Source organism: Salvelinus fontinalis, chromosome 26 (assembly GCF_029448725.1).
Source record: "Salvelinus fontinalis isolate EN_2023a chromosome 26, ASM2944872v1, whole genome shotgun sequence".
NCBI classification, from domain to species: Eukaryota; Metazoa; Chordata; class Actinopteri; order Salmoniformes; family Salmonidae; genus Salvelinus; species Salvelinus fontinalis.
The window spans coordinates 44,078,094-44,103,122 of record NC_074690.1 but is presented as its reverse complement, the minus strand read 5'-3'; the positions used below and the strand labels follow the sequence as shown (position 1 = coordinate 44,103,122).

Here is a 25,029-nt window from a genome sequence, read left to right as displayed (position 1 = left end):
AGGAGGCTGCTAAGGGGAAAATGGCTCATAATAATGGCCAGAACAGAGCTAATGGAATGGCATCAAATACCTGGAAACCATGTTTGATGTATTTGACACCGTCCACTAATTCCGCTCGAGCCATTACCAGGAGCCCGTCCTCCCCAATTAAGGTGCCACCAACCTCCAGTGCTATCTGTATATACCTTATATAATCTATCCTGTTAGATATAATGAATGGAAATCATTACTAGTGTGAGGCAGAAGGACTATTTCACATAATATACTATACTGATTATGTTTTCTCATACCTAATAGTGACTTACCTGTGTCAACGTTGTCAATCCACATCACAGTAAACTAGCCATGCAAACAACATGCTGGGATTGCCATGCACGTGGCAGAGAAGTCATAGGTCAACGACAGAGATGGTAGTGTAACTCCCTAAAAACATGAGAGATCTCTTTCTTCTGTGAAAGAAAACGTGTTTTATAGGATTTTCTTAGAATATGTGTGAGCGTGTGAGTGCATGCGTGTGTTTGTGTGTATGCAAGTGTTTGTGGGCGGTAATGTTTAAGAGTGTGTTTTAAGCACAGAGACTATGGAGACAGAATGTAGAGACAGAGGCGACTCTTCAGACAGGGATGAGAAAAGCACATGATCACCCCTTTCTTTCACCTCAGGGATAGACAGAACACCCGTTATCTGTTCTCTACTAGTTGGGGGTGAAGGGAGGGTTTGTTGTATTGGATAAGGGGGCAAAAAGGGAGAAGGAATCCAGTCCCCAATTCAAAGAAAAAAATCCTTTCAACAAAAAAAAAACAGGAAATATTTTATTTACTTTCCATTTCAAAGTACAAAAAAATGTACCCCAAATCTTAATTGAAAATTCCTTCACTAATCCCCAAATCCTTAAAACCTAATCAATCTGGACCAATCGAATCTCGAATGATTCTAGGTATAATCTTATTATCATGTCTTTATCACATCGTGATTGGTACAAAATCTATCAATATAAATGCAAGAAATAGGCCTGCTATCTAAGATACTTGGGTTGTGGGGTATCGAAGAGGGATAACAAGGTTAATAAATAACTAAGATAAGGATTCTTCCTTTGTTGAGAAAACACTATTGACTACTCACCTAGTGGTCCATGCATCGTCTTCGAGACTAAGAATAACTATGAGCAAATTACAGAATCTTTAAAACCTGTGGAATGGAGATCTGCGGAGGAATACTAACTACTTGGCCATCCTTTTGATTTCAGCTAAAATATCTTGGGCCTGCATATGGTATGTACACAAAGATGTTATTAAATAATAAGATGGATGACTTGAAGACATTTACTGTAAGGCATGAGCTGGACTGTCTACACAACACATCACATTACCGTAAGGCTGGACACATTGACACCGAGAGACACAGTACAAATACAAAAATAGCATTACAGAACAGCCGCACTGCAAAGCAATACGCAGGCAGTTTGTAAAAACAATACAAACACAACAATTCAAAACACACTCACAGAATATATGAATAATAATAAATAATAAAACATCTGAGTTGCACGTTGCCACTTCATACAGTAATTAAAACCACCCTAAAAACGTGTTGTTGGCTAGAACAGGCATCGGTTATTGTGTGGTGTCTGTGTTATCCAAAGAGGAACAAAGTTGCCCCTAGTCACTGACCTCAGGTCAGTATTGAGTGTTCGGATGACTAATGGTTAAGGTTAGGATTTAGGTGAATTTAAACCGATCCTAGATCTGCACCTAAGGGCAACTTCTACCTGCAGTGCATTTGTCTGACTCGTTGGTGCAGTGGCTAGACAGAATATCCTACAGAATTAGTAACAGTGCCCCCGGTAGCCCTGGAGGCCAGTCCCTGCCCGTCCCCACCTCCAAAGTCAGACTGCCTCTTAGCTGCCCTCTCCAGTGCCAGGGCGGTCTTCCGGGTCCTGGCTAGGACCTCCTCCAGCTGCCCTCGGAGTGCCTGAACAGAGTCCAGTTCGGTGTGAAGGGCCCGGGTCTTCTCTGAGCTGCTGAGAGAGGGGCAATGACACCACACACAAACATCCTCAAACACTGATTGTGGTTTTAACAGTTGTTACTAGCCTACTACTGCATGCAGCAATGTGTACTGACACTGGCTTACACTGTCCACAAATGTGTGTATTTGTAGGCACCCAGGTGTGTGTATTTGTAGATGTGTTTATTCTTGGCCTCAGTGAAGGCCTCTGTTGCCATCTCCTACCTGTTTCCTCTGTCCTGGATGTGGCTCAGACTCTGGTATAGCCTCTTCTCTGCCCTCAGAGCATCGTTCAGCCTGTGGTACTCACTGACCAACTGCTCCAGTACACTCTGACAGAGAGGTTGGGAAAAGGAAAGGGGGAGGAAGAGACAGAGAGTGAGAGAAACATTATAAACACACACTCCACTCAGTAGGCACCAGACCTTAATTAACAAGGGCAATGTTGTAGACAAAAAAATAATTTCAGAGGAGAGGGATACCTGGTGGTCAGTGTTGGAGGGCTCCCTGGCTACTACTCCTGGGGCCAGGATCTTAAATCTATCCCCCTGCTTCTGGGCCTGCTCCTGGGCCTGAGCTAGAGCTGAACGCAGGGCTGAAATCTCCAGCTGAGCCTCCTTCTCCTTCTTCCTGACCAGCTGCAGCTCCTCCCGAATGGCCTGTACCTCTTCTGCCCCCTCTGGTGTGGAGAGCTCCATGCTCTCCTCCTGGCTCTGCATCAGACTCTGGGTGGGGAGGAGTAGGAGAGTTAGTGTGTGTGTGTGTGTGTGTGTGTGTGTGTTGTCATCCAGTGTCCCAGAATTCACCTGGATAAAAGCCTCTTTCTCCTTCAGCAGGTCCTGCAATCGCTCTGCCTCTCCCATTCTCTCCTTCTCGCTCTCCTTCCGAAGCTCACTCATCTCCCGTTCCTGTGACGACAGCTGCCTGCGAAGCTCCTGAAGCTGGCCCGTCCGCTCGCCAATCACTTGAGAGAGCCTATCAGAGCAGTCCTGAGAGAGGAAGTCGGAGGGAGAAAAGAGAGATTCTGAAATCGACTGTCACTTTATATGTTACGTCCAGTCTATCATAAATGTTTCCATTTCTATAATAGACTATTGGATTTTTCTTAGTGATGTTGGGCTGAGTACACTGTACAGCTGACATGAGCTCATCATTCATATTCTCAGAGACAGGTCCTAGATCAAGGGTGTGTGTGTGTGTGTGGTACCTGTATGTACTGGTCCTTAGTGCTGATAGTGCTGAGCAGATCCTGGACCTGTGCTTGGTGTTCGTGGCTCTGGCGGCTGCGGTCTGACAGCAGTTCCTGAAACAGTTTCTCCTTCAGCGCGAGGCGAGCCTTCAGCTCCTCCACCACCCCACTGGGGCCTGCCTGGACCTTAGCCAGGAGGGCTGCCGTGAGGTCCTACACACACATAGGAGAAAACAAAACAAACACACACACACACACACACACGTCAGTATATCTGTCGTTTTTGGAGGGGTCAGAAATAAGAGCAGGTTTTTCCTCATTGGACTAGTTGGAGGTTGTTAAAGCACTGCAAGTCATTAATATCAGCCAACAATGAAAAACGTCAACAATGGAGAGAAACTAGTGGAGAAACGCGTGTCCTTTGGTTACAAGAACAAACCGAATGCAAACTGGTGGTACAGCCAGTCCTTACTAGTGTGACCTATCTGAGCTGTTGATCTAGTTTAGCGCACGCATGTTTTTGCATATGTGTTTGTGTGTTTACCTGTGCCTCCTGGCTGCGTGTCTGCAGGGCAGTCTGTAGCTGGCTGATGAGCGTGTCTCTCTCTCTCAGAGTGCACTTCTCTCTCTCCTCACTCCGCTGCTGGAGCCACTGCAGGTTCCTGTGAGCTTCGGCTGCCTGCTCCACATCCAGCTCCTTACCCCGCACCAACGCGTCCAGACTCTATCACAAAGCAAACAGTAAAAGCACGTCAATGTATATAGATGTGCCGTGTGTGAGAGTGGGTGTATCCTCATGGTTGCTCGAGGTTATCGTCCTTTATAGCGTGTGCGTTTGTACCGTGATGGTCTCCTCGTTGTTGGACAGTATACAGCGCAGTCTCTCCAGGTCTCGCTCCTTCTCTCGAAGGGCCAGCTGTAGTCTCCTCACCTGCTCCTCCCTCTCCTCCAGACCACTGAACTTCTCATCTATCGACCGCTGGACAGAGAAAGAGAACAATCAATCATTATTATTAGTGTCCATCTATCCATCCATCCATCCATCCATCCATCCATCCAGTAAGAGTAAGTGTCCTTACCTCCAATGCTCTGTCCCTGTCCCTGATGCGTTCTCTCAGTTTGTCCAGCAGAGCATCTCTGGGTTCGGAGCTGTCTGCTGATTCCGGGAGTTCAGAGTACTCCTACAAAGGGTGAGGGAGATAGGGTCAGTGTGTGTGTGTGTGTGTGTTCATGTGTGTGTGTGTGTGTGTGTGGGTTTATGTCTCTCACCTGTAGCCGCCTCTCCTTGTCCCGAAGGGAGTGTTTGAGCTGGGTGATGCTCTTGTCTCTCTCCTGAACTTCTGTGCGTCTCTCCGCCTTACTCTCCTCCAGCTGAGCCTCTTTAGCCCGCAGCTCAAAGCCAGACTGAGCCAGGGCACTGCGCAGGTCCTACAGTGGGACAGAGGATAGGTTACATACACCACCTACATCATTGCTACAGGGGTCCAGATTGTACACACACACACACCAACACATCCACACACAGAGCACACACACACGCACCTGGTTGTGTTTGTCGGTGACCTCTCTGTGCTGCAGGGCCTCCTTTAGGTCAGAGTGGAGTCTGTCTTTAGCTCTGCTCAGGTCCTCGGCCTGTCTCTGGCTCTGTCTCTGGGCTCTCTGACTGGCCTCCAGCTCCAGGCCCAGGGTGAACAGAGAGCTCTGTAACCCCACCAACTCACCCTGAAGCTGGGCTAAACTCGCACCCTCACTGCCCCCCTCTGGATCCTGGGAGAGAGGACCAAACAATCAAAAACCACTGAGGTTAGACTGGTCATGAAGAAAGGGCGTCTCCACCCACCCACCCACCCATCCACCCACCCACCCATCCACCCATCCACCCATCCATCAACAGTTGGGTTATTATGGCCCTTTATTAACTGGTATGCTGCTGAGTGCTTGTCTGGACCTGTCTGGGGTGTGTGAGGTCTCACCTCAGTGTGTGTGATCTGGTTGCGGTGGGCCATCTCTCTCAGCTTACACAGTGTGGCGTTCTGCCCCTCAATTAGCTGGTACAGCTCCTCGGCCTGAAGAGGACATAGCGAATATTCTGCAAATCACTACTGAGTGTGTGCTCAAATGTAGTCCCCTGGCTGAGTCTCAGAACGGTTCTGGGGCAGCAATGTAACCTCAGTGTAGACCACACATACCTCGTTATCCTTGGTACTGACAGAATCGGTCAGGCATTGGATGGTGCGCTCTTGGAAATTAGCTCCCTGGCGTATGGAACGCAGTTCACACTCCATCTCAATGAGCTTCTCCTGCAACTTCTGGAGAGGGAGGGAGGAAGGAGGGAAACATAGAGAGAAAGAGCGAGAGAGGATGAGGAAGTAGAGAGAGAGAGACAAAGGGGACAAGAAAGTGTCTGTGTGTGTGTTTGTTTGTAATGGTATGCGTTTGATGTATAGATGGGTAATGTCTCTATAATGTATAGATGGATAATGTATAATGTATAGATGGGTAATGTACATGATCTCGCCATCACGGTTGACAACTCCATTGTGTCCTCCTCCCAGAGTGCTAAGAACCTTGGCGTGATCCTGGACAACACCCTGTCGTTCTCAACTAACATCAAGGCGGTGACCCGTTCCTGTAGGTTCATGCTCTACAACATTCGCAGAGTACGACCCTGCCTCACGCAGGAAGCGGCGCAGGTCCTAATCCAGGCACTTGTCATCTCCCGTCTGGATTACTGCAACTCGCTGTTGGCTGGGCTCCCTGCCTGTGCCATTAAACCCCTACAACTCATCCAGAACGCCGCAGCCCGTCTGGTGTTCAACTTTCCCAAGTTCTCTCACGTCACCCCGCTCCTCCGCTCTCTCCACTGGCTTCCAGTTGAAGCTCGCATCCGCTACAAGACCATGGTGCTTGCCTACGGAGCTGTGAGGGGAACGGCACCTCCGTACCTTCAGGCTCTGATCAGGCCCTACACCCAAACAAGGGCACTGCGTTCATCCACCTCTGGCCTGCTCGCCTCCCTACCTCTGAGGAAGTACAGTTCCCGCTCAGCCCAGTCAAAACTGTTCGCTGCTCTGGCACCCCAATGGTGGAACAAACTCCCTCACGACGCCAGGTCAGCGGAGTCAATCACCACCTTCCGGAGACACCTGAAACCCCACCTCTTTAAGGAATACCTAGGATAGGATAAAGTAATCCTTCTAACCCCCCCCCCCCCCCTTAAAAGAGTTAGATGCACTATTGTAAAGTGGTTGTTCCACTGGATATCATAAGGTGAATGCACCAATTTGTAAGTCGCTCTGGATAAGAGCGTCTGCTAAATGACTTAAATGTAAATGTAATGTAATGTAAATGTCTCTCTGTAGGCGTACCGCGTTGTTGGCTTCGCTCTCCTGGCTCTTGGCCTGCAGGGACTGGACCTGCAGCTGGGCCTTCTGCAGCTCACTGACACACTGACCTGCTGCACACTCATACTGGTTCAACTGGCTCTGCTGCTCCTCGATCAGAGTCTGGAACACACACACACACACATTACAGTCCACGTTTACCGAATCTCGCTTCGCTCACAAATGAATACTATGGGAGAGATAGAGACAATAGTTTGGCACAGTATTGCTATCCAACCGCTCTAGCCAGACCTGAGAGACACATCTGTGTCAGGAAAAGGGACAATGCACTGAGCTGGGCTGTTGGTGACTGTACTTTCCAAACCAAATGTTCTGTTCGCCCATCTTTGTATGCTGTTAAAAGCAGATCCATCCTGCGGATATTCTCTCGAGAGCTCCCTGTGTTTTCGTGTGCGTGTTAAGTGCTCTGCGGTGCCCCTAACGTGACTTACGTAACCAGCGTGTCACCATCTCCCTTACAGCACTCACATCCTATATTTATAGGTTTACACTACGGGAGGAAATCCCACAACACACACTCATGTAAGTAATATAAACACGTTAAATCCCTGTTAGAATGGGAACATAGGCTGATATTATGAGCTGGTAAAATCTTCTTATACTGTAATACATAGAGTAGAGGTCCAAAGAGCTACAGTTGACTATAGATACTTAAAAGTCCAAGCCAAAAACATACTACATAGCCATAGTCCAGGCCATTTGAGTAGCACGGAGAGATGCCGCACCTGCCATAGAAATAGAATTACTTTGAATTAGAATGTCCATTCTAGTAATTATATGCCTGTGGTACATGCTATAATATAATGACATCCACTAGCCTGGTCTGACATTGCGTGGTAGTATCAGGGTTTGCTGCCTCCGAGACTTATTGCTGCTGTGAAAATAGGCCAATAGTGGTGCCACTCCACTCCACGTCCCCCCATGCGCTAACCTAGTTTAGTGAACAGGGCTGGAGCTGGCTGAAATCACATTCACATTAAGGAATGCTCCTAAATCAGACACTGCCTGAATCTCTGCCACAGACTATTATCTACTGAGGCTCACAGAGGAGCTAGAGTCAAGATGATTGTAATTGAGCGTGCATAGAGCTACTGTACCAAAGCACCCAATGAACCGTCATTTTATTCCAAAAGGATGCTTACATATCTTCTGTATACCGTGTTTGCTCTTCATTTCATGGGCCTTGGTTAGACTGCAAGGCAACATGACACGAGACAGCCTACTCTTTGTTCTGCAGTAATACACTGAGCTTTAAGTACAGAGATCCAGCTTTAAGAGTCCGGGATGCAACTTGATTATGGAAAGAGAACCTGGATTTGTCAACGCAGTTCTCACCACTCATCAGATGTCTGTAGCAGCCCCAAGGCAAATACTTGCTATTTGCAAGGGATTATTTGGAGGATATACACTGAGTATAGAAAACAGTACGACATCCAGGTGAAAGCTATGATCCCTTATTGATGTCACTTGTTAAAGCCACTTCAAATCAGTGTAGATGTAGGGGAGGAGACAGGTTCAAGAAGGATTTTTAAGCCATGAGACAATTGAGACATGGATTGTGTATGTGTGGGCATGGGCATGGGAAAAAATGTTTCTTTGAACGGGGTAGTGTACAAAACACCGTTTTGTATTAAGAGGGGGTGGGGGGGGGGGGGGGGGGGGGGGGCGCAACTCAAAATTAGGAAGGCGTTCCTAATGTTTGGTTTACTGTAGGTAGATCATACACAGTACCTCAGGTTCTACAGATGGAGGATCTTAATTTGATCACACTGTTGTGACAAATTCAAAACATGTATTGTATTCAAGGTTTATAAAGGCTTCTGAAGTTAGTCATTTCCAGTTTGGAAAATTTCAGACTTCATTTTCCTTTTCGAAAAAATGTATTAACCTCTACAAACGTTTCCATAAATTATAATAATTCATATTTCCTGTTGCTGCAGGATTCTTTTCCTGCTGTAGCAAACTGGCTCAAATCAAGTACCTCTGTACTGTGAAGATGACAATATCATTCTAGGTTTGTTAATAATGTGCCTCTGTGGTTGGCCAACCATGACAGCCCCACTCTCTGACCGCACACACACTCATTAGTATGGCTGACTGGCCCGAGGGCTCTACATGAGAATCCCTCACTGCTTTTAACACACAGACACACAAACAAAACACACATCTGAAGGATTGTATGACGTGCATTTTAGGCATGTAGACACCCGAGTCACACAATGATCTCACAGACACAGATGAACCCGCACATATACACACATTGATTCAAGTGCTACGGAGCGCACATCCTCTGTGCATCCTCTCTGGAGAGGGAGGGGGGGGGGGGGGGGGGTTAACGTGATGTAGATGGACAGCTGGATTATCCAGCTAATTAGCCCGGAGTGTGGTGAGATCACGGAATGTTCTCACGGTTGGGAGCACTGCACTGTGCTGAATTCACAGATAACTAACTAACCTTCTGGAATAGTCTCCATATTCTGAGATTTGTATATCTGTAGATGATTAAAATATGCCACAAAAAGGTTTGTAGTAAAATAAGGTATCCTATTGAAATAAATTAAAAACTCCTTTTGATTTCAGCTAACTACAGACCAGTGGTGAACCAATGGCCAGAGCTGACTGGAGAGCTGCAGTGTTATACCTGGTGGGGGCGTGGGGGAGGACACTCATGATACAGATCCTCCCACAGCTCCTCCATCTCAGCAAGGTCCAGACCCCCATCTAGCCCTCTATCCAGCCTGATCAGAGGGGCCTCCAGGTCGGGCACATGGACATGAACCTCCCCCTCCCCATTCAGACCTCCATACAGCAACCCCAAAGCTGGCTCATGGAAGCTCAGTCTGGAGCCTCCGCTGCTGGGGCTCTGTCTGTTGAGTACAGGCAGTCTGCTTCCCTTGGGGCTCTTGACTGGCCGGTACACACAGTTCTGGACCAGGCAGAGGGCCAGTGAGAGGCGGGTGGCTGACCTCAGTGGAGTCACCAGGTGGTGCTCCTCGGAGAGGGAGTCGGAGAACCGATCATCCAGGGGGTCCTGGGGATACTCTAGCCCCTCGTCCCCATCTTGGATTGCAGACAGCTGGGTAGATTCTCCGGTTATGTCCAGGGAGTCTATAGAGGGGCTGGAGCTGGCTCGGCCCACCAGGGTACGGTCGCTGTCCGAAGCCCGGGGCGTAGGGTTGGACCCAGGGATCAGCGTGAGCGAGGAGGGGGTCCCCTCTGGATCTTTCTCCCCTCCTCTTCCTCCTCCACTTGCACGTCCTCCTCCAATCACGCTGACCGAATACCTCGTCAATGGGTCACAGGAAATACTGCGTGCCAACTTCCTGGGTACTTTACACACAGCCTCGTAGTCTGAGTCCGCCACTCGCCACACCGTGCACCCTCGGCACTTCCTGGGTGAACGCGTGACAGTCCCACAGCGCTGTGACCCCACAGCCGTCACCTCTGACGCAGGCCCTGCGCACTGTGGGGGATGCCCATGATGATGATGGTGACCCCCGAACTCTAACCCCTCCTCAGCCCAGGACTCATACAGAGAGTACACCAAGTCCTCCTGGAGCAGGGCACAGTACTTAGCATGGGTCAGACCGGACATGTCCACCATACCATCCCCCTGTACCCTTCCTCCCGTATCCCCAGGCCCAGTAACGGCCCCTCCACCACCGCCTCCATCCTCCCTGTTGGTCTTCCGGTAGAGGCCACCGATGAGGCCCCGTAGCCGGTGTTTCTCCTGGAGCAGCCTCTGCAGCCGTTCAATGGACAGAGCCTCCACCCGGGCAATCACCGTGTCAAACCTATACATGCGGTCCAGTATGAAGGCACACTTAGAGCAGGCGAACTCGCCGCGGCCGTCGCGGATCAGCTCTCGCCCCAGGGCGTGGGACAGGAGCACCTGCAGGTTGAGTTTGGAGGCGGGGTGGAAGATCCATCGCCGTTGGTTACCGCAGAGCTCCCTCGCGCAGATACGACACGCCTCCTTCATTCTGATGTCCAGCATTCCACACACGCACAGTCAAGACGGAGGTCATTCACCTGAGCTTGGTGAATGCTTAGTCTAATGCCCGAAAACACCTTCATTTTGTACGATAATCAAGGAGCTTTGTATTAAACTTCCATTTGCCTGAAGAATGAATGGCATTCCCATTTCCCCAGAGTTCTTCCACTGATGTCACCTCTGATGCTCCTTGGTGTGGGGTTGAGGTCCCGGGTTGCCGTTAAGTGTTGTATAAATAATGAATAACATTTGATTGATGGAGGTGAATAAGATGATGCTGTTATTTAGCTCCAGTATGACTGCTCCTCCATCCACATCTGTGTACTATATCATTTATTAAGATGTGAATATAGGCATATTGCATGGAACAGTCCTCTCATCTGTTTCTCTCTCTTCAGAAGAGATGCAAAACAAACAGCAGCCATGTGGTTTCAGACAAATAAATACCACTAAAATTCAATATAAACAACAGATAGAGAGTCATTGGAGAAACTAAAATATTGTTACTGGTAGCCTGCAAAGGAAAAGCAGACAGCAGCTCACAAAATCCAATCCTCTAGATATAATTCCTTTTTTCCCTCTTCATATTCTGCCAGAGTTGCTGTTTCCATAGAAGTGTAAAGCCGTTGGATGGATTCTAATAGCATATTGCTTCTTTGAGCAGCAGATGGCAGCCAGCAAGTCGTCCAGTATCCTTGGTCACCGATTCTGTTGCATTCCGTAATGGAAATTCTGATGCAATGACTTAAATCCGAAAGGGAAATATAAAGTCATTCTGGTGTTATATTCCCTAAATACACATGAGCCTTTCCTCCTTTCGCTTCCGGTTGTCTCATTTCGCGTTTCCCAACACAAGAAAAACACGCGTACGTTCCGCTGCATCACTTGGTTTGGCTGTCATGGGAGCCTCCCGCTTGATCAGGTTGATCATCACCGGTAGGCTACCGCCGTATCCCTTTAACCAAACACCGTCACTGCAGAGAATTGACAGACCAAAACAATTACTTCGGTAGCGGCAAATCAATTCATGATTTATTATATCAACGGTGAAGATGGCGCGCTTCAGCCCAGCGGTATAGTAAATCCTTTTGGTAGATAATGATGTGGCAACGTTGTAGCACTGGCAAGAACGGCTGCAGCGGCGGAGCGCACCATTTCACGCGCTAGGGGTGCTAAAATATCTAATCGTCTATATCAAGATATTGAAAAGTAGTCCTATATGACATGATAATACCGGTTTTATTGTGATATAATAAGAAGTTCATTTAAAGCTAAAATTCGATCAATTTTGTCAATGTTGTAATAAAATATTTTGATAATCTACAAAATGTCACCCGGGGTGCCATTAGTTATTTTGGTCCAGTCTACACTAAACTTTGTATTCGCTTCACTGAGCAGGTGAAATGCCTACGAGCATTTAGTAGCATATAGTGACATTAGTGTTTGCATAAACTCTTACACGATGTAAAGCAGTAGATATATTTTAAATAATATTTAAAAAAAGAATAACATTATTTTCTCTAAATTTTGTCATAATAACCACCAGATTAGGGCTCCCGAGTGGCACAGTGGTCTAAGGCACTGCATCTCAGTGTAAAAGGTGTCACTACAGTCCCTGGTTTGAATCCAGGCTGAATCACATCTGGCTGTGATTGGGAGTCCCATAGGGTGGCTCACAATTGGCCCATTATCGCCGGGGTAGGCCATCATTGTAAATAGGAATTGGTTATTAACTGACTTACCTAGTTAAAAAAGATATATATAATTGAGCTTTTAAGGGGGCAATATCAATTTCTTATTAAAAAAAATAGTATTTCATTTTTACCCCCTTTTCTCCCAATTTCGTGATTACGATCTTGTCTCATCGCTGCAACTCCTCAACGGGCTCGGGAGCTGAAGTTCAAGTCATGCGTCCTCCAAATCGCACTTTTTAACACCCGCTCGCTTGACCCAGAAACCAGCAGCACCAATGTGCACCAATGAGCCCAGTAAAGCCCCCCCAGCCAAACCCTCCCCTAACCCGGACGACGCTGGGCCAATTATGCTCCGTCCTATGGGACTCCCGGTCACAGCCGCTATTGGGCTCAAACCCCAGGCTGTAGCGACTTCACAACACTGCAATGAAGAGCCTTAAACCGCTCGGAGCGCAGTTTGGCGGGTCATGTTTCAGAGGATGCATGACTCGACCTTCGCCTCTCCCGAGCCCATCGGGAAGTTGCAGCGATGAGACAAGATTGAAATTGGGGGAAAAGGGGTAAAATACGCACAGAAAAAAAAGATAATGGCACACACAGTCAGCCAGCCAGAGAGTTGACTTGGACTACAGTGTAATTTTCAGTGAACGGGTAGACTAGGCTCCATAACCTTTCCATCCTTGTGTTTCTAGCCTCTTCTATATGCAAATGAGATCTCCTAAATAGACTTACAAGTAAAGGCCTTTAATGCATTTCAAAGCAGAGGGGATACATCTGGACCCTAGATTTAGCTTTTGTCAAAACATATCAGGAAAATACTTCCATAATAGTGAAGGTGGTCACTTTAGCTCGATCATTAATCAAAAATGGAAAGAAAACAATAAAGCTCCCCATTTATATAGTCCAGATCTGCCATGTATGACATAATTGTACGAGTGGGATATAACCGTAGTGGGTGGAAACAGTGTTAGTTACACAACTGAGCAGATCTGAACAGATGGTCTGGCCACGGCTCTCATAGCTCCAGATGCTGCTAAGTGCTGCGATAATATGTTTCTATTCTACTCAGTCTTCCTGACTGACCACATACCCTGACCAGGGACAAATCTGGACCCTAGATATAGCACATGGCCATCAAGTCACGTGGTCAAGAAAAATGATTGGATATTGTATTGTATTATATTCTAGAACTGTATATCACAGGAGGACCAGGCTCCAATGCCTTCAACCAGGCATCTGTCTGCAATATATAGATGACTACATAAAGCTATCCATCACAACTAGCCATAAGGCAGAGAGGAACCATGCTGTAAAGCAGAGAGGGAAATACCATGACACAGTAGGACAAGGGGGCCATGAAACTGGTTACTACGACTACAAATGCTACAAGGAGAGAACAAAGAGAGAGGCATTTGTGGTGCAGTGTGCACAAGCACTGGTGGACGGGTGACCGCTATTGTAGCGGGTGCTGTGAATGAAGGGATGTTGAAATGAAGGTAAACCGGTTTTGATGTTTTGATTGAAATGAATGATTGCATTTTCGGCAACATGAGGGATGCTGCCGCATGTCAATCATATAAACTCACTTAGTGACAAGGGCAAACCAGTGACATCAAAACAGCACATTGGCTACACCGTGAGTACACACCATTTCAAATATGGTTTGGCTGTGCTTTAAGCTCAGTGGAATCTGCAGTGACCGTGTATCCCTGATAGTGTACAGACAGACAGTCATGCACTCACACTGTGACTTCACGTATCAGCTTTGGTCCTCAAAATAACATGTTGCCTCAAAACAGAATTTTACATGGCTAGAGATGACTACTAGGCCCAGGTCTCCCTTGGAAAATGAATTTTGTTATCCCCAAAGGGACAACTGTGTTATATAAAGCCAAGAGTAAGATATGCATCACAACAACAACAACCTGTGATTATGCTCATACTTAACTATGTTTCATTTTCAAACCCACGTAGGCTTCATTGCCTTGCTATATGAGTGTATGAAGAGGCAGCCATTTTCCCGAAGGGCAGAGCTGACCTTATGTCCTAGCTCAGCTCCTCACTAGTGCCTGATTATGAGTGGCTTTAAATGATAGTTTGAGAGTGGTTGGGGGTCCTTGATTAAGCTTGTTGAGGATTTGGGATTTAAAATGAGGACTGCTTAAGTACGAAAAATCTTCTTCGGGTAGAGTCCACCGCTACATCAGAGTTGCTTCAAACTCCTCTTTAAGCATAGCAAGCAAGAGAGAGAGCTGGAAACAACAAATCACAAACAAAAAAAACAGTACTTTTCTCTCCTCTTCTTGAGAACAACATCAAATTAGATCATTTATTTGATTTTGTGTCCTAGCATAAATAGCATCAGCTGCCACTGTCCTTTCCCTACAGCCCAGCACAGTACATTTATTTCACCACATTTCTCTCTCCTGGACGGCCTGACATTTTGATGGATCTCATTAGCCGTGGTGTCTGGGGAACCAATTAGAAGCTAGGTGTTAGTGTCGGTCTTAGACAACACGACTTGATATCTGTGTGTGTGTGTGTCATTGTTAGCACCAGAAGGTCAGCATGACCTATTGACAACCTCGCTGGAACACGAGCCACTTAAATGCACACCAACACACATGCTTGCACGCACACTCACTCAAAGTACATGGATTTTTACAACGGTGGGGGAGTGCCAAGATGGAGGTTCTGTGGCTTCAAAACAGCACCCCCCAGTCAGTCATCTAGTGTATATATAAATGATTGATTCAGATGCTTACAAGTGCACACGCGGCAAGCAACCTTTCTGTCTTGTATACAGTTGTGTACACATGATTGAGTTCATATATAGAACACGTTGACAGACAGGTGAAAAAAAAATTCTACCTCACTATAAGGCGGAACTACAGGCCAGAATATAATGATGTTTAGGTCAGTTGCTGTCATTAATGTGGCAAATAAATACAAAGTTCAATGTATGCCATTGCCTATGCCTGTTCCTCTCATTCATTCGTTTTCCACTTGCAAAGACCCCTCCTCCCGATATCGATTGGCCCTTTAAATGCAACAATGATCCATTCAGCCTAAGTGACAGCCAGCTAGCGGTGGTGGCCCTGGGCAGTAGGACAGCGTCACTGTGTGAAATCTGAGCTGATATCGGTCCTGGCAGGCACATTTGCATCCCAGAGCCAAGCTGATTTACAAGGTAAAATGCCTTTAGAGGCACACTGGGGCTTTGACTGCTTCATACCAACGAATTGTAATGACGAGCAATAGATAATGACTAATACGTGATAATGGCTCAGAAGAGTTGACTGTTGATTAGCAAAACTAACAAGTGACAACGATCAACCAAACAATCTTGCTCAAACTGACAGGTGTACAGTGTGGATACACTACACTGTACTGCAGCCGTACTTCAGTTGTAGGCCTGTGAGGTGTCGTGACCCTTTTTTTACACTTGAAATAGCGTCGGATTTCTTTTCACTTGACACACAGTACCACACAACACCTATTCCCTTTCTGTGACCTAGCTCCACTCCAGTCGACACACCCGTAAGCCTGTTATGCTGCTGTCTGTGTAACCTGAGAACCCCTCCTCTCAGAATACGACTGATGAGAATGGAAAATGTGTGTGGTCTGTTCATAAATACATCTTCACATCATTTGTTTACCACAGACTAAAATAACCCAGGTCACCCTCCCTTCAGGCCGACTGCTCCCAACACAATACACAGGGATTAACAGCCATAGAGACATCAACGCAGACTGATCTAGGAATGCTTTATTACTCAGGTCTAGCAGCTGCTCTTTACTGAGAACTTATGCGGTTGTCATCTAACAGTGGCTACTTTTCTTTCAATGAATTCAATCAACTGCAAAGAAACAAAAATACTTTAGTGGTTTATTTGATTTTCATGTACTTTTCTTTCGATGGTGACTACATATTCTGTAGTGAATGTTACCTTACTTGGTGTGCCTGTCTGTCTGCTATGCATTTGTTATCCAGTAGAGGGCCTGCTCTCACCAACAGAGTGGGACCTGGTGCAGGCCTACCACCTCAAAAGTCCACACTCTTTATTTATCTTAATAAAGAACTCAAAGCTGCGATGTTAAGTGTGTTTCTGTGCTCACTTCGGGATTCACTCACCTGCATCTCCTGCTCAATGCGCAGTCTCTCCCTGCCCAGCTCCTCCTGGTAGAACTGTAGGAGAAACAGCTGGGTTAGAAAAGTAGGCTTGTGTGTGTATGTGCATTGTGTTTGAGTGATGGTGATATCTCATTCTCACCAAAGAAGTACAACAGCTTTAGTGGTGATCAGATCATTCAGAGAGTAGCAACACCACATGCAACACTACGCCTCCCTGCCTGCTACCACAACAACACAACTTAACACATCACACAACACAACAGACAGATTGAACAGAACCATCTGCATGGGTTACAGTAGATTTAAATGATTCTGAACCAGATTAAAGCATTACGTTTTACTTCTCTGTCTTATGACAACTCCATTGACAATGAAAAATGGATGTCCCGACTCCTAAATCAAGACAATGTTCGATTTTGACCACTGAAAGGATTTAGAAAAATAAGTAATATTTTTATTGGGTAAATACCTTTAGTAGACTGAAGTAGGCTTGAACACAAATAGGCAGGTCGCTATGTGCTTTTTGACCGTGGTGTTTATGTGTGTGTTGCGCTGTGTTAGCTATAGGTGTTTTTACACATAATAGACAGATGTGTTCGCGTGCATGGGGACAGGGGAGATATGAGGAAGAGGAGGAGAGGTATGGGAGAAGAATGGGTATGGGTGATTATTTGTATTATTATTCATATTTTTTTGGTACTTTTATTTATTCAGGGGCGCCCAACTGAGAACAGGGTCTCATTCACAATGGTGCCTTGAGTACAAACATTTTCAGAATCAAGAAAAAGGAACATTCCAAATAAACCAAGATGACCAACAAAAGGTACAATTACAATAATACAATTTCAACAAATAAACCATTACAATCATTCAAAACAACTGCAATCCTCAATGAATTCATGTAACACCAGAGCTGTAAACAGGCCTAGTAGCACCAGGGAATCAAAATGAAAGGTTATTCCATAAATTGGGGGCACTAAAACTCAAGGAAGTGTCACGTTAGTGATGAGAGACAGACCAAGGCGCAGCGTGATTAAAGTTCCACATCTTTTAACTTCTTTGGGGTAGGGGGCAGTATTTTCACGTCCGGATGAAAAGCATGCCCAGAGTAAACTGCCTGCTACTCAGGCCCAGATCCTAGGATGTGCAGATTATTAGTATATTTGGATAGAAAACACTCTGAAGTTTCTAAAACTGTTTGAATGATGTCTGTGAGTATAACAGAACTCATATGGCAGGCAGAAACCTGAGAAAAAATCCAACCAGGAAGTGGGAAATCTGAGGTTTGTAAGTTTTCAACTCTTTGCTTATCCAAGATACAGTGGAAATGGGGTTATGTTGCGCTTCCACTAGATGTCAACAGTCTATAGAACCTTGTTTGATGCTTCTACTGTGAAGTGGGGGCGAATGAGAGGAGATTGAGTAAGGTCTCTCCCAGAGTGCCACGAGCTGACCATGCGCTGACCATGCGCGTTCATGTGAGAGTTAGCTGCGTTCCATCACATTTCTGAAGGCAAAGGAATTCTCCGGGTTCGAACATTATTGAAGATTTATGTTAAAAACATCCTAAAGATTGATTCTATACATCGTTTGACATGTTCCTACAGACTGTAACGGAACTTTTTGGACTTTTCGTCCATACTTTCCACTGGACTTGCACGCGCGTCGTGAGTTTAGATTGTGTACTGAACGCGCGAACAACAAGGAGGAATTTGGACATAAATAATGGACATTATCGAACAAAACAAACAATAATTGTGGAACTGGAATTCCTGGGAGTGCATTCTGATGAAGATCATCAAAGGTAAGTGAATATTTATAATGCTATTTCTGACTTATGTTGACTGCAACATGGCGGATATCTCTTTGGGTTGATTTGTCGTCTTAGCGCCGTACTCAGATTATTGCATGGTTTGCTTTTTCCGTAAAGTTTTATTGAAATCTGACACAGCGGTTGCATTAAGGAGAAGTGGATCTAAAATTCAATGTGTAACACTTGTATTTTCATCAACATTTATGATGACTATTTCTGTAATTTGATGTGGCTCTCTGCAAAATCACTGGATGTTTTGGAACTACTGAACATAACGTGCCAATGTAAACTGAGATTTTTGGATATAAATATGAACTTTACCGAACAAAACATACATGTAATATGTAACATGAAGTCCTATGAGTGTCATCTGATGAAGATCATCAAAGGTTAGTGATTTATTTTATCTATATTTCTGCTTTTTGTGACTCCTCTCTTTGGCTGGAAAAATGGCTGTGTTTTTCTGTGAATAGGCACTCACCTAACATAATCGTTTGGTGTGCTTTCGTCATCAAGCCTATTTGAAATCGGACACTGTGGCTGGATTTACAACAAGTGTATCTTTAAAATGGTGTAAAATAAATGTATGTTTGAGGAATTTTAATCATGGGATTTCTGTTGTTTTGAATTTGGCGCCCTGCAGTTTCACTGGCTGTTGACGAGGTGAGATGCTACCGTCCCACAAACCCTAGAGAGGTTAATAAAGCGAAACTTCCAAACAAATCAATAAACAAACAACGAAACGTGACATCAGTGGTGCTACATGCACATACACAAAACAATATCCCACAAAGCAGGTGGGAGAAAGGGCTTCTTAAATATAATCCCCAATTAGAGACAACGATTACCAGCTGCATCTAATTGGGAACCATACAAACCAGCAACATAGAAAATAAATGACTAGAACCCCTCCTAGTCACACTCTGACCTAAACACCATGGAGAACCAACTGCTCTCTATGGTCAGGGCGTGACAGTAGGTCAGTGTCATTCTGCCACACATGTTTTGAGCCCCACCGGTGTAGCTAAAAAAAATGAATAAAATAATAATAATAATATAACAATCAACAACAAAAAAGGAAAATCTCCGCTGTCGGGATAGCGTTATGTAGGCCCTAACAGTTTGTGGGCAACGTTTGTCACCAGTATAGTGCAATTCATGTATTGCTTAGTGTTTTGTAGTGGCTTTGCTGGAATGCATATAAAAGAATTGTTTGATTTTTCCCCCACCAAGATTAACATGCTAAAAATCACCACTGGGTGAGGTATCCCAGAAACCCTGTGAATTCAGCCTATGCACCTGTTATTATAGGTCTGTACACACTACAGGAACTCAATCAGTCAAATACATACCATACATAAAATAACCCAATCAATCATTGAACCATTGACCCCAATGCAGCCCCGACGCAGGCAATTTTCACATAATAAGGATCCTACGTACCTCTGCATCGCTCTCTTTCTGCAGCAGGGAGGAGGAGAGGTCCTCTACCTCTCCCTCCAGCTCTCCCACCCTCAGTGTCAGAACACTCTTCTGTCCACTTAGCTCAGTGATCATAGCCTCCTTACAGCGCAGAGCACTGGTCAGCTCCTCGATCACCCTACAGGAGGGGAAGGACAGAGGCCATAGACACGGTAGGCAAAGTTTGACTTCCTCAATTAGTGTGAAGGTGTGGATTGCAACTTTTAGGCCACTGGTTCAAATCTGTCTCGAATGACCATGTATGTGTGTTTACCTGTCTCTGTAGGTGTGTGATGCGGGGTGGTGAGACTGGGTCTGGAGATTCTCCTCCTCTTGGCTGTCCTCCATATCCTCCAAGAGGGGCTGGGAGCTCGACCCAGTCAGGGAGGCCATCCTCTCAGCCTCACCTCGCGCTAGCTGGGCCTCCTGGAGGAAACACATGAAAGGGTCTGGGTGTCCGTCTGTGTACTTGAAAGCTGATCTAATAACCGAACAACTCATTTCATCTCAACAAATAACGCAACCATTGTTCGAACAGTTTAATTATGTGCGTGTGTGAGTACCTCCTGCAGGAGTTGTATCTTGGTCTCCAGCAACTCCCGCATATGGTCGATCTCCTGCTGTCTCTCCTCACTTCGTCTCTGCAGCTCTGCCTCATTGTGACTGGACAGGCTCTCTGCTGTCGTCCTTTTAGAAGAGAAGAGAGGAAAAAATTAGGGGGCATTGTGATTCGTCAGGGTGTCTTCTGTTGTCCTATCACAGAAATGAAACGAGAGGCAACATCTATCAATAACTACCAACAGTCATCCACTGTGCACGTGCATACACACTGGTGTTGCTTGCTATTGTGCCATCGGTGCTGGGAAGACCAGTGGCGTCAGACCTGGGGAAATGTAGGTTTGTAGTGGTCGGGTCAGGACTAAGACAGGATATGAAGTCATATGAATTCTCCCTGCTATAGCTCATGTGATACCCTACACCTCCGAGCTACGCATGGAGACCAGTCACACACCCGGGGTGTAACATTTTATTCAGTTAACTTCTAGTTCTGTGAGAGCGCAACAAAAACATCACGCAGACCAAGGCCGAATTCGGACGAACTTGACGCAGCTATCATTATCAACTAGCTCTCGCGGTCTCGCGTCAGAATTAGATGTTCATCCATGTTTCTCAAACGTCAAATGTCAAAGTTCTTCCAAACGTTACATTTCAAAGTGTTTACAGGCTAAGTTTAGACATAAACTCGGAATTTTTAAGGTTAGCGTTAAGTTTAGGCATTAACTCTGACATCTTAAGATTTCTTTGAACATGCAACCTTTAGCACCAGAGGCAGTTGCCTACACCAATCTGCAATGTCCTAGCAAAACCCAAAACTACTTGAAGGTAACAGTGCTCACTGTTGCCCCTAGTGGCCAGTTTCCATCTCATCTCCCGACGTCCTCAGACATGGATGGATGTCGAATACTGACTTGTATCACGGCTGACCTGACTGATCATTATGCAGAGTCTTTGTTTACACATTACTGCCCCCACACACACACATTTGGGCCATACTTGTGAACATAAGCAACCGTTTAGTTAAATGGGTTCTTCCAGCTCAAAATGCGTATCAGACAATTCAAATTGTTGATTTACTTGCATGTGACAGAATGCTAAATTGTAGCTTGGCCCATCAGAGAACATGGCACACTTTAGCCTTATGCTAACTTCAACAGGTGGCACTGATTATATCCTGGCACAAGTGCATCAGCCAATTAAAATGATGAAGTAGTTGGACATGTTCCAACACTTGTTCATGGACATACTGTATCTAAGTCCAACGGCACATTCTTTGACTGACTGATCAAACTGCTCTCTGTATAAAGTGCCTAGTCCTAATTGTCTCAGATTGTGGCAAGGGTTTGAATCTCACATGAGATTCCCCCTAATGGAAATGTTGATTTACATGCATTGTGTAATAGAGTGTTGAAAATGGATGCCAACAGCTTTAAAACAAAGATTATTAATGGATTTAACAAGCTACCTCTTTCTTCAGCCTTGCACACAAACACTGCTATTGCCTAATACTCATATTGCATAGGCTATATTACATGGACGTCACCAACTACAATTTAGAGTTCTGTCACATGCAAGTAAATCATTGCTTTTCATTGGCTGATATGCATTCTGAGCTGGAGAACCTATTTAACTTTAAATGTGTGTGTGCATGTGCATGTGTGTGTGCATGTCTTTAAGTATCTGTTTCACTGAGTCACTCAACGACGCCATCCCAGAATTCCTGCTGCGGATCCCAAAATGGCACACACCATCCCGTCTGCTCTGTACGTATATTCTACTCCGCCTGTCCTCTCGTCCTCTGCACTCCTCTGTTTTTAACTCGGACCATCTGACTATAGCAGACGGCAGCTCAGATAACTAGGATTATTTTGAACCAGACTGTGTAATGCTACTGTCTGTCTGCATCGAGTGGCTGTTACTGCTGGGCAGTCTAACTGGTGGAGAAGATTAGTCCTTTAACTAAACTAGATATTTATATTATGACAATGAACTAAACACACACTCCCCCACACGCATGAATATATTCACAGCACACACGCACACACACACACAAACATAAGCGCTTTTACATTGCCAAAAGGCCCTTGCACAAAGGCCCTTGCATACACTACGCTTGACATACAGTCCAGACCGTCACTGGATTACCCAGACTGAAACTGAACTCAAAAACAACAAACTCAGAACAAGTGTTCTGTCCAACTCTTGATGACTCCATGTGGGATAATAATGACTCCCCTATTCTGATCTCCACATTAGTACAGTAATATAATGATGCCACGTGAGCAGAAACACAGGGGGAACACAATGTACCCATCACACCAGCTGTGGAGCTGGCAGTGATTAGGAGCTAGCATGCAAAAGGGTCCCCTCCGTCAGCAGCATATTTAATGCTGAGACCCCCCCCCCCCCCCTCCCCCATCTCCAACACATGCCCCCTCTGATCTCAGGCTATGGACTCTAGGCTGGAGGCACGAGCCAGCAAAGTGGACCTTTAATCTCATAGCAATCTGATGAATACACAGAATATGTCCATCAAATGAATTCCGCTCCAGGGGGGGGGGGGGGGGTATTAAATTCAAAGCCTAGCGACTACAGCAGGGGGGAGAGGGGTTAGGGTTGACGTGCCAGGTATTGCCTTTCATATCCCGTCTGCACGCCAAGATATCAGCATTGCCCTATTGGAGCTGGCGAGTGTGCGATCCCGTTGGGTCGGATACCAGGAGTGCATGTGTGTGCGGGAGTGTGTGTACAGTATGTGCAATGTGCGTATGAACATGTGTGTGTGTGTGTGTGAACGCTCCTGTGTGTGTATGTCCTGTCCTCTCTCACCCCACCAGCTGTGGAAACATGATCTGTGGTGTTATCTCTAAAAGGTTGTACCCTGTGAGGACTCCCTACTGATCACTGGTCTATGCCTATGCCTGGGCTTGTTAGCCAGCTATAACACCATCTTAGTGAGAAACAGCCTTGTTAAGGCCCATCAAACAAAGACAAACACTCACCAGGGTGTTTAACCCTTCCATAATCCCTCGGGCAAATTGTATTTCTGAATACAAGCGAAGCATGTCACATTTAGTCATAAGTCTGTCGGTCTTTGGAAAACATTAAGATAATTGCATTTGATTGGTTTTGTACTGTTAAGAGAGGCGGTCTCGAAGGGCATTTCAGGAAGGATAAAAGGACAGTATTATCTGGGTGGATACAGTATGTAGCATTGGTGATGTCGTTGTTAGGCCATTAAGGCCATTCACAGTACATGGTTACAATCTGTTGGTTGGCTGTCAGTCTACCGCACATTTGAATTTGAAGCCAGTGTAAGAAGTATCAGATATTCAGATGAGATGACGACAGTCTGTCAATACATTCATTCAACAGTCAGTTCGGATGTGTCGTGCTGTACTTACAGAGCCTTGTCAAGAAGGTCTTGTTTCTCCTGTAACTCCTGCTTCAAGCTCTCCACTTCTACCTTCAACTCGATGTTCTGAAATAGAGGTGGGGTGGAACGTGGAATGATTACTTATTGTACAAAAGATTGGAATGATGTATGATAGCACACATGACGTTGTCTTATCTTCCTCCTAACCCACATCAAAACGATTCATCTCAAAAGACGAGGAATATCAAAGAGACATTTTTAAACAAGTCAATGAAGTCATAGGAACTCAAAGAAGTTCAGACACCACTAGTACTGTAAAACACAGGAGGAGCATTGCAGTCTCACACCTGCTATACATGGTGACTGATACAAAACCATAATCACAATATAGTGGCTATATCCAGGAAAGCCAAAGTTCCAAAAGCTGGGCCTAAAATAGTGAATAAGAGATCATACCATTTTTTTTTGCTATGACTCTTATGTGGATGATGCTAAAAATATTTGTTGGTCTGATGTGATTAATAAGGAGCATCCAGATGCTGCATTTGATGAATTTATGAAATTGCTTTTTCCAATTATTGATAAACATGCATGTGATAAGAAACTGACTGGAATTGAAAAACTGTATGGTTGAAAGAGATGGGGCAAAAAGAGTGGCTAATAAGTCTGGCTGTACATCGGACTGGCTTACTTACTGCAAATTGAGAAATTATGTGACTAACCTCAACAAAAAGAAGAAGAAACTGTGTTATGAAGCCCAGATCAATGATATAAAGAATGATGGAAAACAACTTTGGAGTACTTTTAAATGAAATTATGGGCAGAAAGACAAATTCATCTGGACTGCTGCATCAGATGACCTGACCTCCACAATCCCCCGACCTCAACCAAATTGAGATGGTTTGGGATGAGTCGGACCGCAGAGTGAAGGAAAAACAGTCAACAAGTGCTCAGCATATGTGGGAACTCATTCAAGACTGTTGGAAAAGCCTTCCAGTTGACTACCTCATGAAGCTGGTTGAGAGAATGCCAAGAGTGTGCAACGCTGTCATCAAGGCAAAGGGTTGCTATTTGAAGAATCTCAAATGTAAATATATTTTGATTTGTTTAACACTTTTTTGGTTATTGCATGATTCCATATGTGTTATTTCATAGTTTTGATGTCTTAACTATTATTCTACAATGTAGAAAATAGTAAAAATAAAGAAAAACCCTTGAATGAGTAGGTGTTCTAAAACTTTTGACAGGTAGTGTATGTGGCTTTTCAACATTTGCCATATCGTGGATACAGAACTACAGTATCTATCTAATAGAACTCAGAGGCTTTTCTTTAATAGAAGCTTCTCTAATGTCAAACATGTAAAGTGTGGTGTACCGCAGGGCAGCTCTCTAGGCCCT

The 25,029-nt window shown here is 45.3% G+C and overlaps 1 protein-coding gene across 5 annotated transcripts in view; it reads right to left on the bottom strand.

Annotated features, from left to right (window-relative positions):
• The window catches only part of LOC129824407 (myomegalin-like), a 75,963-nt gene that overhangs the window by 23,155 nt on the left and 27,779 nt on the right, over positions 1 to 25,029 (bottom strand). For 3 of the 5 annotated variants that reach the window (XM_055884023.1, XM_055884025.1, XM_055884026.1), the window contains exons 1-14: positions 9,242 to 11,736; positions 6,565 to 6,702; positions 5,386 to 5,505; positions 5,170 to 5,262; positions 4,739 to 4,963; positions 4,466 to 4,624; positions 4,276 to 4,377; positions 4,038 to 4,175; positions 3,741 to 3,920; positions 3,215 to 3,409; positions 2,814 to 2,996; positions 2,490 to 2,732; positions 2,233 to 2,339; positions 1,878 to 2,020 (exon numbers count right to left, since the gene is read on the bottom strand). In XM_055884023.1, the coding sequence (XP_055739998.1) occupies positions 1,878 to 2,020; positions 2,233 to 2,339; positions 2,490 to 2,732; positions 2,814 to 2,996; positions 3,215 to 3,409; positions 3,741 to 3,920; positions 4,038 to 4,175; positions 4,276 to 4,377; positions 4,466 to 4,624; positions 4,739 to 4,963; positions 5,170 to 5,262; positions 5,386 to 5,505; positions 6,565 to 6,702; positions 9,242 to 10,597 (3,382 nt within the window). In that variant the 5' untranslated portion in view covers positions 10,598 to 11,736. Of the gene's footprint in view, positions 1 to 1,877; positions 2,021 to 2,232; positions 2,340 to 2,489; positions 2,733 to 2,813; positions 2,997 to 3,214; positions 3,410 to 3,740; positions 3,921 to 4,037; positions 4,176 to 4,275; positions 4,378 to 4,465; positions 4,625 to 4,738; positions 4,964 to 5,169; positions 5,263 to 5,385; positions 5,506 to 6,564; positions 6,703 to 9,241; positions 11,737 to 16,423; positions 16,478 to 19,679; positions 19,837 to 19,971; positions 20,124 to 20,260; positions 20,385 to 23,659; positions 23,737 to 25,029 lie in introns of those variants that run through there. The other 2 variants (XM_055884027.1, XM_055884024.1) reach the window with 2 other exon arrangements.